A 16,955-nucleotide genomic window follows, 5' to 3' on the forward strand; every position below is an offset into this window, starting at 1 on the left:
CCCAAGGAAATGCCAACCCATCCTAAGCCAAAATCGGGTTGAAGCTGCTGTGTTCGGGTTGAGCCCAACCCAAGTTTCACCCCTAGACGTGACACGATTCTAAGTTAATGAAAAGACAGAAATGCCATTTGCTCGTAAATGGAAAAATGCATGAGGAGATTGCAATAATCAATTATGTAATAATTGGTGATTGCAATAATCACATGCCATAACAGTAATCACATGATTGATAATCCCAAACGAACAAGGCCTTATCATATTTAAAAACCTGAATTTTTATATGGTGTAAGCCCGTGTAGTTCAATATTTTCAAAAAGTAATGTATGGCCCACACCTTTGGATGATCCAAACCATCCATTTGATGGGCAACAACGTAAATAGGTTGTGCCGAAGAAATCATTTCCACGGGATGATCCTAGCCTTCTATTCAATATTTTCAAAAAGTAATGTACGGCCCACACAATAGGATGATCCAGACCATCCATTTGATGGGCCACAACGTAAATAGGTTGTGCCCAAAAAATCATTTCCATATGGGATAATCAGTCTACAAACCAGGAGGGGCAAAAGAAAAGAAAACGTACAACCCAATCCACATCAATTGTTTGAGAGAAGAAAAAGGAATGTTAGGAGTCGGAGATTGCGGGACTCACCTGATCATAATGCAAATACACGTGATAGAAAAAGTAACCGAACAATAGAACTCTTGCAACCTGCATACAATTGTTTATCTCAGCACATGGTGTGGTTTAAAGCAGTTTTTCGAAATGTGAATGCGGGTCAAAATGTGGCCAAAACAATGCGGCAGGCAGGTAGCATCATACGCATTTGTAGTTAGATTAATCCTGACTCCCCTTGTCCGACTCCTTTCACCTACTCACCTATTTCTCTCTTGCCTCTGCCCCTTGCTTCATCCTGCCTTATTCGAATCATATATTTATTTGATTACCTATGTTCCTACCTCAACCTTGCTCATTGGGTATCCGCCTCAATCGATTTGACTAGCTAGGATCCCATAATAAGAGAATTATGTGGAAAGGCAAAAACTACTTATAAGCAACAACCAAAAATATATAGTATTGGATGTTAGGATCGTCTAATTATCCTGATTTTTAAGCCATTGGAGATCCACCATAGGGCCTATCCGGGTGGATGGTCCAGATCAACCAAGGGCAGGGCCCACTATGTACTAGTAGGAGTGCCTCATTGTATTAATTACATCATGTCTGAACCATTCCTCTACGAATCTGTCCAACAGAGAGGACCACAAACCAATTTTTGGACATCGTTTCTAGGTCAGAAAATGAAAAGAACACACCCATTTGCGATGAGGCAATTACTCCAAATACGTTAACAAAAGCAGGATTTCCTCAACTTGATCAAACAGAGCATCTCAGAAAATGGAAAACATGGGTGATCCGCGGGGTCTAGGTTCACCAGATAATGACTCGTAAGATTCCGGGGTCTACGTACCACCCGGCCCTATATGGGTTGCGTGAAACCCGTCCGGTCCCGACCCACCGTCAACGGATCACTTTGTATAGAATCCACCTATGTCTCAGGTCCTACAAAGCTAGCTAAATTCTTAGAAGAAGGCTCAAGAAAGGGTAAAACTGCACGCCGTTGAGGCGAAAAACCATAGCTGCGAAAAATCATAGTCGTAGTCTCGCAGTTTCGCCCTAAATCAGAGCTCCGACGAAGAAGAAAAGAGGTAAGCCCTCCCCCTCTTATCTCTCTTGCTTTCTTTTTTTTCTGTCGTAAAACCTTGTGCCCTTATATGGGTTTTTTTTCCCCTTTTTTCTACATTTTTTCCCTCTCTGATTTGCCCCTTTTTTTTCTAAGTTTTCTTTCCTCTCTGATTTGAAGGAGAGGGTTTTGTATCTGATTAATTACTTTGTTTGCTACGTCTGGTTTGATCTTTTGGGTTTCCAATATTCGTGATGGTTTTGGGAAATAATGGTACTAGTTATTTCATCCTTTGTTTTATTTTCAATTTATATTTTTTAATCTAATCTCTTCTGTTCTAATAGGAGTAACGCAAGGTAATGTATATGAGTTTGATTGTTTAGATTGCTTCATTTTTTTACTTCATGCCATTTGAATGTCTGCCAACAGGATCTTTTCCGTTTCTGACAACAGTTCTCTCACCTCTATGCTGTTTTCTTATCCTCCTTTTTTCCTTAACTTTTCTATTTGTCACTTCAGAAACTAGCATGGGACTCACAAACTCAAAAAGTTGCAATGGAAGATGGTCAGATCTTCCAACCGACATCACGGCGCTTATCGCTGCTCGATTGCATCTGTTCGAATTTCAAGCGTTTCGAAGCGTATGTAAGCAATGGCGATTAGGTTCCTCCTCCACTTCTTCATCAATTCCCCAAACCCAATTCCCATGGATCATGTTCTATGGCTACGACGAATGTTCCAATTGCTCTCTATATGATTTTGCCACAGACAAGTTTTACTTCATGCAAATCCCTGAGCTAAAAGGTGCACATTGCATTGCCTCAGAACAAGGATGGTTACTAGCACACCTAGATGGCCACCTCTTCTTCTTCAATATTTTCTCTCGTGCGAAAATTGACCTACCCGACATTAAAGGTTTTGAACTTTCAAATCATGTCGCGACCTTCTCCTCGCCTCCTACTTCTAAAGATTGCATTGTTTTTGTGGTCATTAATCGTACTACTCCTACTACAAACGCTAGAGAGATCAACCTGTGTCGTCATGGAAGTAGAGTATGGGAGAGGCACATTTGTCTCTCTGGTCCGCTATTCAAAACCATTACATGTGTTAAATACATAGCTAAATTTGAGGTTTTGTATGCTTTTGATTCCAGGCAGATGTTGACCACTTACAATCCTAGTAACATGACTAGCCACCATCACCTGACAGTGGTTACAACGGTAAATATTACACTATCGCAAAAGGGTTTTTTACGAGGTGTAATTCATCGTAATAGTTGTATAAAGGAATGGTTGGATAAATCTGGAGAGGAGACAAAGATCTGGATATCGTTTTGTGGGTCAAGCGTACTGTGGGAAAAAAAAACCGTTTTTATTCCTAATGAGGAGGTGGTTTATGTTCATGGGCGAGATGATGATACTAATGATGAAAATAAGCAAAAGTATCACTTGAATGCTGTGTTGGTGGAGCCACGGTTCATCTCTCTCACAGAGAATCATAGCTGGTTTGTTTGAGGCGGGATAGGCCTTGACCGTCTTAATATTTCCTTTACTCTCTTTTTTTTAAATATGTTTAAATTATGTTTGGTTTTAACTTTTAAACCTTGCTAGATTATGATAATGGAAATATGATGAGTGTTTTTTTTTCTTCTATACTTCTTACATTTGTTTATTATTGTGAACCTGGTAAGAATAAATCAATATTTATGAAGAAGGCTATGCAATTTGATGCAGGAGAAACCCTACACTCTTTACATCAGCCCTACATGGTTCTTTTGGGTAGTCACTTCCTTTTATTTGGTTGTTTATTCATAGGGTATCTAGTTTTGTAATTTTGTGGTAGTAGTGGTCTTTTTGTGTAATTGTGCTTAAGTAGGGATAGTATGGTTATTCCTTGTATCGAGGCGGCTTATATAAGTCCTCTTTCACTCTTTCTCTGTAGACTTTCTGAATTTTGAATGTAGTTCTAGATCTGGGGTTGGGGGGAATCCCTTTGCTTGTGCGAATATCCTTTCTTTTGTATCGTTGAGATTGAAGAGTTGTAAGCTTGTTTAAACTTTTCTCTTGAATAGTCGAATTTCTCCTATCTTTTCTTGTTCTAATGCAATATCATCTAAGTTCTAGAATTCTTTAATCCCCTTGCAAGAATTGAAGTTGGTTTGGTGAAGAAATTTTCAAGAAAAGTTTCAAGAAATGAAGATCTTTCCATGAAAGTGCATACTAGCAACATGTGTTGAAACTATGGTGAAATCGAAATTTTCCTTGGCGAATTTGGTGAGATGCTCTTTTGAAACTTCGTTTTCTTTGATTGAAGATGCCTTATTTATCATCTGTTCACGGGGACCTGAGATTTAGCATAAGTTCTTTAGTCTGAATTTCAAGCATTTCTCTGATATCTGTTGACATTTTAGAATTATAATGCCTCCTTATTTGATTAATATCTCACTCATTACTTGAAGTTTTTAAATGATTTATTTTAAAGTCCTCCTTACATTAGCAAGAATCGTAGCAGGAAGGAATTACTAATGAAATGGAGTTAGTTAATAGAAGATTTTTTGTCACTAGAAACACTGATCCCTAGACTCAGAAGTCACACTTGAAAAAACAGTTTTGATAGAGCTCACGGTTATACCTTGATCCCACAAAATACTTGGAGTTTTCAACTGATTCCGCAACCCTTAGTTCATATCTACTATAACTTTTCTGAAGACATTCACATCAGGACTGGCGAAATAGAGCAAATCTTTCCATCTGCATGATCCAATTTTCTGCAAAGTGCAGAAAATTCTGTCATGAATAGTTTGACTATGTGTAGACACCCCATTTTTTATTTCTCCAAGTCCGGACTACGATAAGCTACGTCGATGATGGTTCTAGTGATGAATCCAGATAACTTCGGTACGCGAAGGAGTTGACTGTTTGTCGTTTGTAGATGCGAAAAGTAGAAGAATACCCATACTTTGTTGCCTGGAAACACACCCAAAACTTATGATCGTAAATATCCTAGAGATCAAGTTCAGAGACCAGAAAATACAGAGAGTGGTTCCCAATTTCCAACAACCTTGACAAAACTTATGATAGTAAATTCTTCCCAGAATCATAAGATGTGTCACTTATGATTGTAAGATCTGGCCCAGAACCGTACACTTCAAAAATTTTAGTCCCACATTGAAACTTGAGCCAATTCTACCCACTTTTGGTGCCTATAAAAAGGCATTCATCCAATGAATTTTTAGTCCCACATCGAAACTTGAGCCAATTCTCCCCACTTTTGGTGCCTATAAAATGGCGTTCATCCAATGAATTTGGAGAGAAGAGTTTCCAGCATCAGCTCAAAAAGTCTCTAAAAAGAGAGAAAATTCTCTTATTTTGAATTTGTTCCTTTGGAGATCGCTGGAATCTATCCAGATTTCCAGCCGGAGAATTTCTGTAAGAGAAGTTGGGCCCAAGTAAGGCTTTCCCAGCCTCTTCTGTTGCATTTCCAGCTAGATTGTCGGAAGAATCACCCTGAGGAATCAGAGCGGCACACTCAGAAGTAGGGGTGGTAACGAGGTGGGACATGGCCGGATGTTGCATTCCCCGTCCCCGTCCCCGCTTCAATGAAAATCCCCGTCCTGCTCCTTCCCCACACTGCTTTGAAAATCTAATGCTCGTCCCGCTCCTCAATTCCTTTTTAGCTTGAGAAATTAGTTTGGTGAGTTGAAATTGTTGCCTTTATTTTCAACCGAAATCAAAGTTAAAGAGCCTCCAAATACATGGTTCGCTGTTGTAATCAGAAGAGCAAATTTTTTATGTTGCCTCACTGAATTTGAGAGCGATTGCTCCCTTCCGATCCAGGATTTTCGTGGATGAAAATTGACATCTCTAGCATCTGAAACTTGTTCACGCATAGAGCTAAAAGTTCCATGGATTATTCAAGACTTAATGTAATTGAATGGATTTAAAGACCTTGTAGGTTGCGACTTTCCCAGCATGGGTGATTCTAATGCTATTTCATATTCAAACTATTAGTTCTTCCTTATGTGTGAATCTTATATTGATTTAGTCCCCAAGCTCATTTCCTCTGATAGCTGACCGCTAGATGTGCACTACAAGTTTTTAATAAATGCTGGCGTGCAATTGTTTTGCATTCATGAAATCATGTGCTCGGTCAATTCCTTTGAATTAGGTTAAATTTAATATCTTGCATTGAATGGTCAGTTCGGGAGCCAAGGAGAATTCTAGCATAACAGAACCTTTGTTGATGAGAATTTGGGACTGTCTGTTTGCTCGATCCTCTATATGGATGGCATTGACTTGAAGAGCACAATTTAATTATGCACTAAAGATCATTGTTCTTACCGTTCCAAAAAGACTAAAAATAATAATAATCATTGTTCTCCAGATCTCAATTGATCAAGGACCATTAGGGCCCGTTTGGACACCTCATGCATTTGTATTTTGATTTGGATTTGAGTTTTGTATACAAAATACATCCATCATCTCCATGAACATGTTTTAAGAGAGAGAGAGAAAGAGAGAGAAGGAGGGAGGAAGGGATGTCTCGCTGCTGCCGGAGCAACGTCGAGGAGCAGCGACGGTGAAGGAAGTTGCCACAAATATTGATTTTCAAATAATGTCTCGCAGAACAGATTTGAAAATCGGAATTTTTTACACTGTTGTAGCTGATTTGGAAACTTTTAGGATCTGATCTAGTTCAAAATGTCAACTAAATCCAAATCTAAATCTTGTGGCTATCCAAACGTGGCTTTAATCGATTTGGGAAATTTGAGTCTTCTTTCTTTAAAAATTTCACATCCATTGGAGACCTACTAGTCAACTGCCAACTGAAATCTCTACCGACCAGTTTCAGAGTTAGCCACTAAACTTGGTAACAACTATTAGATCAGTTTCTCAGATGTATTCAGGGTTACATGGACGCGTTTCTTTTATTCTTAGTGAGGACTCAGCCTCAGCAGCTAGGTGGTTCTTTTTGTGATTGTGTTTTCCCTCCGTGAAAATGGTCTGCATCTAGAAAATGTGCCTTGCTGTTTTATTAGGTCATATGTAAAATTCATTTTGCATTAGTTCATACTATCAGTTTCTTAACCATTCATGGTGGTTCTTTTTATAATTGTGTTTTTCCTCCATGAAAATGGTGCATCTAGAAAATGTGCCTGCTGTTTTATTAAGTCGTATATAAAATTCATTTTGCATTAGCTCATACTATCAGTTTCTTAACCATTCATGGCAGCTTACACTGAAACTTCATCATAGCATCCATAAAATCTCATTGAATAGGGATAAATACCAAGTAATTCATTTGTGCAAGGAGAAAACTTTGTTCTTTAAACTAGGTGCTTGAATGTATGTAAATTTTGCAGCTAAATGTGCAAGAGTAGCACGAAACAGAGTCATGACCAACCATAGTAGGCCCTAAACAGAATTAGGCAACTGAAGAAATGTTAAACTTTATAATATGCAGCACAACTCACTTGAGCAACAGAAAACCATACATTCTACATTGCCATAATGCGATTACGATCAATTACTGTTATTTCCATCTGAATCTACCACTGCTGAACAGATGAGCAGGTCAAAGAAATTTCTAAATTAATATTACCAATGCTGAACAATGTTGGCTTCCAACCTAGAATCAATGTAATGACTCAAATTCTCGTGTAAACTTCAGCTGTGTGTAAATCATGCTAGATAACAAAGGTAATATCAATCGCAACGTAAAAATTAGGGAAAAATACAGATACACCCCCCTCAACTATGGCCAAACTCCACTTCTAACCCCATGATATCAAAAGTACCAAAGACACCCCCTTAGTTTTCAATAATGCTTGTTATGTGACGGGGTGGACAAGAATGAAGAAATTGTCAGGGGGTGTCTTGGATGAATTTTGAACTATAGGGTGAAAAGTCAGGGGTCTACATAAAGTTGAGGAGGTGTCTTTGATACCTTCGATACCACGGGGTTAGAAGTGGAATTTGGCCATAGTTGACGGTGTGTATCTGTATTTTTTCCTAAAAATTAAACTACTTTTGATTTAATACACAACAGAAACCTCAACCAGGGACCTTGGCCTCAGGATCTTGTTACCGAAGTTTTCTTTGATTAATAAAATGAAATAGGCACTATAATGTATTTGATGGTGAAAGGGATTTGTCCTTAATCTAAACACACAGGCTTTGTTGTGAGTAATGTAAGTCATATCAGTACATCACTCATCGAGCATTTCACTCCTCTTGATTCAAGAGTCTCCGCTTGCTTTGTTGACAGTATATCAATGATGGCTCATATAAATCCCACTCCTTTCTTTTTCTGAACCATAGGAAGAGAAATTTTTTCCCAGCTCTAACGTTTCTAGTTTTATTCAAACATGTATCTTACATTACAAGCATACTAGTTGCAGTCCTGTGCGATGCACAGGGCAGTGAAAAAATTATGATCTTGAAATATTTTTTCTTATAACTAACAGCAAAACAGCTCAATATTTGTTTGTTCTTTATTTCCAACTTTTTAGACAGTGTGAATGCAACAAAAAAATAATAATAAATATTTTGAACCATTTTAATACATATTTTTAAAATATTAGTTGTCTAGATCCGATTGTTAATTTTTTCGGATCCTATGATTGGGTCCGAAATATGTCCATGGATCCTAAATATAATTTGAATTGTATGTCCAAAGAGAAGGCATTGTTGATAAAAAAAAAAAATCAGAAGTACATATTGTAAGACATAGAGACTAATCTCTCATCGTAGTTCAAGAAAATGATATGGATACCAAATAAATGCAATTAAATGACAAAAAAATGAAGAGCCAAAGATATGGGCATTAGATCCTATGTTGTCCGATCAATTTCCAAACATAAAAAAAGTGGCCAATTTAAAACAAAGGAGTGTGGTTATCATTTTCCCTATCAGTAATTCGTATCAAGAGTAATTCGTGTACATGGCAATCAATCCGTTGAATACTTCTTAAGTGAAGTACATCGCCCCTCTGCAGTCATTGATACACTGCTGCGGGTGTCCCAAGTGATGAAAAGGGTATCATTTATCATTTCCCGTAAGAAATTGCCAAGTATAGTAGAGGCAGAGTAGAAACCCAAAACCCAAATTTAAAGATGCAACTAAGTGGCTATATAATGCTATTGAGAACATGATATCCAATATATCCACACCCAAGGCCATGTCACATTCGGTAGTACAGTTAAACCTGCCCAACCTGGAGAGCAATCTTAGGCTGGTAAGAGCAATCAAAGTTGCTGAGAAGTGTTTGGAGAAGGTTGTCCCGAGTATTTTTGAGATTTATATCATCAAGATTCACCCAAATCAAGAGTGTTAGAACTGTAAGAGTAGTCAGATAATTACCCAAACATCCTTATATCAACCCAATTTTCATCACCCAAACGAAGGAAAGAAGTATAAAAATCAATGAACGATACTAAAACCTGGCTATTGGATGGTAATTGGAAATAGCACCAAGGAATGAGAAGTGTGAATAAAAAGTGCAGACATCATACCCTAAGACACCGATATTGCAATATTAAGACCTCCAAGTCTCCAACTTCCTAACACCCAAGGGAAGACACTCTGAAGAAAAATATGTCCATTCAAGGCAATTTGAAAGATAGAAAAGAACACAAAAGTAAGATATCATGATAGATAAATTGAACAAAAGTGATGCCAAATACAAAGACATATGATTATTGAACATATGTTACGTTCGAGTAAATATGAAGAAGAAGAAGAAAGCGGAAGAAACTGCCTACTGCCTAAATGGTGCAACCTGCCAAATATGTTTTGAGTAAATGCGTTTTTAGTAAATATGGGAATAAATGGATATAGAGAAACATTCACAAACCTGACCGTGCACAAATTAAAAAGAAAAGTAAAATACACAAACAAGCTGCCCATAATTGGCCAATAAGTCAAAAATTGACATGGAATTTCTGCAGTAAGTCAAAAAATGACATAGAAAAACCCATTTTCTTTTCCCCCCTTTAGGGATTTCATTTCCGACCAAAAGCTCGGATCATCCTATGGTCTGGACGGTATACTTCATTTTCAAAAATATGGGTGGGGCCTAAATTGAGCCTTAATGTTACTGTACGACCCACACCATAGGATGATCCAAACCATGGACGGCTTGGATCATCCTATGTTGTGGACTGTACTCTTCAATTTGAAAAAAATATCAGTGGGGCCTACGATTGAGCCTTAATGTTACTGTACGACCAACTCTATAGGATTATCCAAACCATAGACGGCTTGGATCGTCCATTGTTGTGGACGGGCCTTCATGTTACTTTAAGACCAACTCCATAGAATGATCCAAACCATTCATTTGATGGGCCACAATGTAAATAGGTTGTGCCCCAAAAATCATTGCCATAGGATGATCACAACCCTACAATCTACAGACGTTGCATAAGATGTAGTTTCTATTTAGATCGGAGGGCTAGGATCATCCTATGGAAATGATATTTTAGGACGCAACCTATTTACGTTTATGGCCCATCAAATGGGACGGTTTGGATTATCCTATGGTTAGGGGTGGTTATTCGGTTATAACCGAACCGAAATAACCGAAATTTGATAACCGAAATAATTTCGGTAACCGAAACCGAACCGAAAATTTTCAAAACCGAACCGAAAGCGAACCGATTAAAAATTCGTTATTCGGTTATAACCGAATTGTGGGAAAAAAAGAGGGGAAAAAGTAAAATCTTGGTCTCGATCGGAGGGCTAGGATCATCCAATCGAAATGATTTTTGGAGCACAACCTAATTAAGTTGTGATAAATCAAATGACGGTTCTGATCATCCTTTGGAGTGCCCATATCACACTTTTTTTTGAAAAAATAATAATTTTTATCATTATTTCGGTTATTACGGTTAACCGAATTTTTTTTTTTTGGAGATAACCGAAACCGAACCGAACCGACTGAACCAATTCAGTTCGGTTCGGTTATTCGGTTTTAACCGAATAATGAACAACCCTACCTATGGTGTGGTATGGGTGGGGCCTATGTTATTCAAAGATGGCCCACCATTCCACCAACGGTTTCTGTTGGGCCACCAACTGTTCTTGTTGTGTGTGTCGAGATAGAGAGAGCGAGGGAGAGACCGGTCAAATGGTGGGAAAGTGACATATACGTTAAATCCTAACGTTTAACGTTAGCCAGCCGTCCCGCCTTGGGGGGGGGGGTGAATAGCGTACTAGGGGAAATGCACGCCGCTGCGGCTAAAAAACAGAGGTGCGAAAAACAAAATCGTCTTCTCGCCGTTTCGCCATAAATCAGAGGTCAGACGAAGAAGAAAAGAGGTAAGCCCTCGCCCTCCTATCTCTCTTGCTTTTTTTTTTTTTTTTTTTTTCTGTCGTAAAACCTAATACTACCTTTATATGGGTTTTGTTGCCCTTTTTTCTACATTTTTTCCCTCTCTGATCTGAAGAAGAGGGTTTTGAATCTGATTTGTTTGCTACATCTGGTTTGATCTTTTGGGTTTCCAGTATTGAGGGTTTTGGGAAATAATTGTACAAGTTATTTCATCCTTGTTTTATTTTCAATTTATATTTTTTAATTCAATCTCTTCTGTTCTACAGATCCGTTGAAGGTTGTCGAATAGGAGTTAATGTCTATGAGTGTGGCTGTTCAGATTGCTTCATTTTTTTTTACTTCATGCCACTTGAATGTCTGCCAACAGTTGTCTCACCTCTATGCTCTTTTCTTATCCTCCTCTTTTCCTAAACTTTTCTATTTGTCACGTTGCAAAGGATCTCTTCAGAAACTAGCATGGGACTCACAAACTCAAAAAGTTGCTGGTCAGATCTTCCAACCGACATCACGGCACTTATCGCTGCTCGATTGCATGTGTTCGAATTTCAAGCGTTTCGAAGCGTATGTAAGCAATGGCGATTAGGTTCCTCCTCCACCTCTTCATCAATTCCCCAAACCCAATTCCCATGGATCATGTTCTATGGCTACGACGAATGTTCCAATTGCTCTCTATATGATTTTGCCACAGGCAAGTTTTACTTCATGCAAATCCCAGAGCTAAAAGGTGCACATTGCATTGCCTCGGAGGAACAAGGATGGTTACTAGCACACCTAGATGGCCACCTCTTCTTCTTCAATATTTTCTCTCGTGCGAAAATTGACCTACCCGACATTAAAGGTTTTGAACTTTCAAATCATGTCGCGACCTTCTCCTCGCCTCCTACTTCTAAAGATTGCATTGTTTTTGTGGTCATTAATCGTACTACTCCTACTACAAACGCTAGAGAGATCAACCTGTGTCGTCATGGAAGTAAAGTATGGGAGAGGCACATTTGTCCCTCTGGTCCGCTATTCAAAACCATTACGTGTGTTAAATACATAGCTAAATTTGATGTTTTGTATGCTTTTGATTCCAGGCAGAAGTTGACCACTTACAGTCCTAGTAACATGACTAGCGAAGGTCACGAGACCGTGGTTACAACAGTAAATATTGTACTATCGCAAAAGGGTTTTTTACGAGGTGTAATTCATCGTAATAGTTGTATAAAGGAATGGTTGGATAAATTTGGAGAGGAAACAAAGATCTGGATATCGTTTTGTGGGTCAAGCGTACTGTGGGAAAAAAAAACCTTTTGTGTTCCTAATGAGGAGGTGGTTTATGTTCATGGGCGAGATGATGATACTAATGATGAAAATAAGCAAAAGTATCACTTGAAAGCTGTGTTGGTGGAGCCACGGTTCATCTCTCTCACAGAGAATCATAGCTGGTTTGTTTGAGGCGGGAGAGGCCTTGACCGTCTTAATAGTTCCTTTACTCTTTTTTTTAAAAATATGTTTAAATTATATTTGGTTTTAACTTTTAAACCTTGCTAGATTGTGATAATCTTTGTAATGGTTATAAGATGAGTGTTTTTTCTTCTTTACTTCTAACAAACCTGGTAAGAATAAATCAATATTTATTAAGAAGGCTAGGCAATTTTATGCAGGAGAACCTCTACACTCTTTACATCAGCCCTACATGGTTCTTTTGGGTTGTCACTTCTTTTATTCGGTTGTTTATTCATATGGTATCTAGTTTTGTAATTTTGTGGTAGTAGTGGTCTTTTTGTGTAATTGTGCTTAAGTAGGGATAGTATGGTTATTTCCTTTTATTGAGGCGGCTTTTATAAGTCCTCTTTCACTCTTTTTCTGTAGACTTTTTGAATTTTGAATGTAGTTTTAGATCTAGGGTTTGATTTTGGAGGGAGTTCCTTTGCTTGTGCAAAGATCCTTTCTTTTGTTGAGATTGAAGAGTTGTAAGCTTGTTTGAGCTTTTCTCTTGAATTGTTGAATTTCTCATATCTTTTCTTGTTCTAATGTAATATTATCAAAGTTCTGGAATTCTTTAGCTCCCTTGCAAGAATTGAAGTTGATTTGGTGAAGAAATTTTCAAGAAAAGTTTCAAGAAATGAAGATCTTTCCATGAAAGTGCATACTAGCTACATGTGTTGAAACTATGGTGAAATCGAAATTTTCTTTGGCGAATTTGGTGAGTTACTCTTTTGAAACTTCATTTTCTTTGATGAAGGTGCCTTATTTATCATCAGTTCACATGGACCTGAGATTTAGCAGAAGTTCTTAGGTCTGAATTTTCAAGCAATTCTCTGATATCTGTTGATAGTTTAGAATTATAATGCCTCATTATTTGATTGATATCTCACTCATTACTTGGAGTTTTAAGTGATTTATTTTAAAATCCTCCTTACTTTAGCAAGAATCATAGTAGAAAGGAATTACTAATGAAATGGAATTAATTAATAGAAGAATTTGTGTGACAAGAAGCACTGATACCTAGACATGGAAATCACACTTGAAAAAACAGTTTTGATAGAGCTCACGGCTATAGCTTTATCTCACAAAATACTTGGAGTTTTCACGTGATTCCACAACCATTAGTTCACATAAATCTGTACTATAACTTTTCTGAAGACATCCACATCAGGACTGGCGAAATCGAGCAGATTTGATGATCTTCATGATCCAATTTTCTGCAAAGTGCAGAAAATTCTGTCATGGACAGTTTGCCTCTTTTGACTACTATCATAATATGGTCAACCTTGATTATTTAGGGCATCATAATTTTTATCTCTTCTTTATCCTCATTTTCTACAAGGTCAGCTCGATTGCACTTTAGGCACTGTTCAAACAATGACAGGTCCCGCAACAACGATAAGATATGAACTTTGATAGGTTTGATTCATTGTAGGTCCACAGTCACAACCACCTTACTTTCAAACTTTGGAAGTAGTTGCGCCAAAGATGGCATAGGAATCTTGAGGAACCCCTTTCCTTGATCGAAATTGTTTCTTGCAAGTTTCTCTACCTCTAGAGCTAATCGATGTAGATCACTAGGCCTGTGGATATTCTTAAAAGCAAGCTCATGTTGGAAGTGACTTCTAAGTTAGTTGATGTCTTAAGTGATTATTGGCCTTCCAGTTCATGGGAATATACTCTGAGTGAAAGTTTATAGAATTCCTCGGCATAGTTGGTAATTCTTATCTCAGTGTCCTAAATTTTGACAATGGAGATCGAGATCTCAAACATAATTGATCATTTTTTTTTGTCACAACACTTCAATAATTTCCATATAGAGATCTTCTCCTTCCCTTAATTGCAGATTGTCCCACCACTTAGAGCATATGTGGAGAAATTGGTAGCAAACCAACTTCACCTTCAATGATCCTCGACGTCTTCTTTAATGTGTGATGCTTTGAGAAAAATATAGGCTTTCTGAGTACTAAAATAGCCTGCGAAAAATTGATAGCAAACTCCAAAACAGTGAGCGTAAGAGTCAGTGAACGACCATTTTGTGATCAAGATGAGATGGCGATAGCATAACGAAGTGGGATTCTTGTTGGAATTGAGCAATGAATCCCATGATAGTCGCGACAAGAATGGTGGGGTGTCAGGAGTGATAGTGAACTCTAATAGCAGGGAGGGCTATCGTGACGGTGATTGTAACGATAAGTTACGGCGATGATGGTTCCTGGGATGAATCCTGATAACTTCGGTACGCACAGGAGTCGACCGCTTGTCTTTTGTATATGCGAAAAGTGGAAGAATACCAATACTTTGTGGCCTAGAAGGCCACCCAAAACTTATGATCGTAAATATCCAAGAGATCAAGTTCAGAGACCAGAAAATACACAGTGGTTCCCAGTTTCCAACAACCTTGACAAAACTTATGATCGTAATTTCTTGCCAGAATCATAAGAAGTGGTGTCACTTATGATTGTAAGGTCTGCCCTAGAACCGTACAGTTCAAAATTTTTAGTCCCACATCGAAACTTGAGCCAATTTTCCCCACTTTTGGTGCCTATAAAAAGGTGTTCAGCCAATGAATTTGGAGAAAAGGGTTTCCTACTTCCAGCTCAAGAATTGTTGAAGAGACAAAATTCTCTTATTTTGAATTTGGTGCTTCGGAGATCGCTGGAATCTGTCCAGATTTCTAGCTGGAGAATTTTCGGAAGAGAAGTTGGGCCCAAGTAAGGCTTTCCCGGCCTCTTTCGTTGCATTTCCGGTTAGATTGTCAGAAGAATCACCCCGAGGAATTGGAGTGGCACACTCCGAAGTAGGGATGACAATGGGGCGGGGCAGGGGTGGATGTTGCATTCCCCGCTTCAAGGAAAAATTCCCCGTCCAGTGCTTTCCTTGAAAAATTTAATCGTGCCCCACTCCCCAATTCTTTTTTTTGCCTGGGTAAGTAGATCGGTGAATTGAAATTGTTGCCTTTGTTTTCAACCGAAATCAAAGTTAAAGAGGCTCCAAATACATAACTCACTGTTGTAATAAGAAGAACGAATTTTTGATGTCTCACTGAATCTGAGAGCGATTGCTCCCTTCCGATCCAGGATTTTCGTGCATGAAAATTTACATCTCTAGCCTCTGAAACTTGTTCACGCAGAGAGCTAAAAGTTCCATGGAAGATTATTCAAGAGTTAATGGAATTGAATGGATTTAAAGACCTTGTAGGTCGCGACTTTCCCAACATGGATGATTCTAATGCTATTTCATATTCAAACTATTAGTTATTCCTTGTGTGTGAATTTTATATTGGTTTAGTACTCAAGCTCATTTCCTCTGATTGCTGACCACTAGATGTGCGCTACAAGGTTTTAATAAATACTGGCGTGCAATCGTTTCACATTCACGAAATTGGTGCAATCGTTTTGCATTCATGAAATTATGTGCTCGGTCAATTCCTTTGATGGAGGTTAAATTTAATATCTTGCACTGAATGGTCAGTTTGGCATGGCAACTAAAGGTATGGGGATTAATAGAGAGGCAACTCATTTGATTGAATTTTGTTCTTTGTTTTTTGCATCTGGTGGTTTTGCTATGAATCCATTAATTGAGCCAAAGAGAATTCTAGCTTTCACATGGAACCCCCAACACTTAAAAGCCGCATAAAAAAATCCATGCCAAATACCACACATTGTAACCAGAAAAAACATAGACCATACCACCAAGATTCCATTCATCATAAAACTATTTCTATCTCAAAAAACCGAATCTGTGAAGACACCACAAAAACCCTAGACAAGAGCATCGAATCGAGCTCTCTCGGGTAAAACTTCTCGCTGGAGAAGCACAAATGAATTGGGTGGCCGTGAAGAGATCCGACCGTGATACGATATCAAAGAGAAGAAACCCCCAAAACAACAACCCAAAACATACCTGTATAGGTAGTACTGTTAGAGTGGAGAGAACCTTCGAAGAAGAGGAGTATGAAGCTATGCCCTTCGAACTGGTTCGAGGAGCTGAGAGAGAAAGGAGTTTGCGAGTGGGGGATAGAGGTCCTTATACTAGTTTGATTTCCAAATTCCAAATAACGGGTTTAAGTAGATTTATTTTCTATGTGGAGATGATATTTTCACTCCTCCTCATTGAGTATGCGCCCCCCTTACAACGTGATTTGACGTGAAAAGTGGGCAACTTTAACGCTTTTTGACGTCATAATCACGTTATAAGGGGGCACATGGGTAATGTAGATGGAGTGAAAATATCATCGCCTTTTTTTTATACGGTTTAAGCCCCATGTAGCATGAAAAACAAAGATGATCGCTATCTAGTATGATTTACACGCAGCTGAAGGATACACGAGAATTTCAGTCAAACAAGGACTCTAAGTTGGAAGCAAAATTTGTTTAGAATAAAAGAAACATTTCCATGTAAAACCCAGCATACATCTGAGAAACTTTTCTAATAGTTGTTACCAAGTTTACTCAGCTTATCCAAGA

General features: G+C 38.3%; 2 protein-coding genes across 5 annotated transcripts in view; both read left to right on the forward strand.

Annotated features, from left to right (window-relative positions):
- Positions 1-1,217: 1,217 nt before the first annotated feature.
- On the forward strand, positions 1,218-3,336 carry LOC143854930 (F-box protein At1g49360-like). Its single transcript, XM_077365067.1, has 2 exons — positions 1,218-1,711; positions 2,206-3,336. Exon 2 carries the CDS (start codon positions 2,214-2,216, stop codon positions 3,198-3,200), a length of 987 nt encoding a protein of 328 aa, XP_077221182.1. The 5' UTR covers positions 1,218-1,711; positions 2,206-2,213; the 3' UTR covers positions 3,201-3,336.
- Positions 3,337-10,853: 7,517 nt separating this feature from the next.
- LOC143854874 (S-adenosyl-L-methionine-dependent methyltransferases superfamily protein) overlaps positions 10,854-16,955 on the forward strand; it is a 29,046-nt gene continuing 22,944 nt past the window's right edge. The window contains exons 1-2 of one of the 4 annotated variants that reach the window (XR_013237615.1): positions 10,859-11,003; positions 13,049-13,204. The gene's annotated coding sequence lies outside the window, so the exon portion shown is untranslated. Of the gene's footprint in view, positions 11,004-13,048; positions 13,205-16,955 lie in introns of all 4 variants that reach the window. The other 3 variants (XM_077364995.1, XM_077364996.1, XM_077364997.1) reach the window with 3 other exon arrangements.

The sequence above is a fragment of the Tasmannia lanceolata genome, unplaced genomic scaffold, assembly GCF_043159265.1.
Source record: "Tasmannia lanceolata isolate RefF3 unplaced genomic scaffold, GAP_Taslan_0.1 ptg000020l, whole genome shotgun sequence".
In the NCBI taxonomy this organism is placed as follows: Eukaryota; Viridiplantae; Streptophyta; class Magnoliopsida; order Canellales; family Winteraceae; genus Tasmannia; species Tasmannia lanceolata.

Excerpts from the sequence above, each read along its gene's own strand:
- LOC143854930 (XM_077365067.1), top strand. The coding sequence starts at position 2,214 with ATGGGACTCACAAACTCAAAAAGTTGCAATGGAAGATGGTCAGATCTT.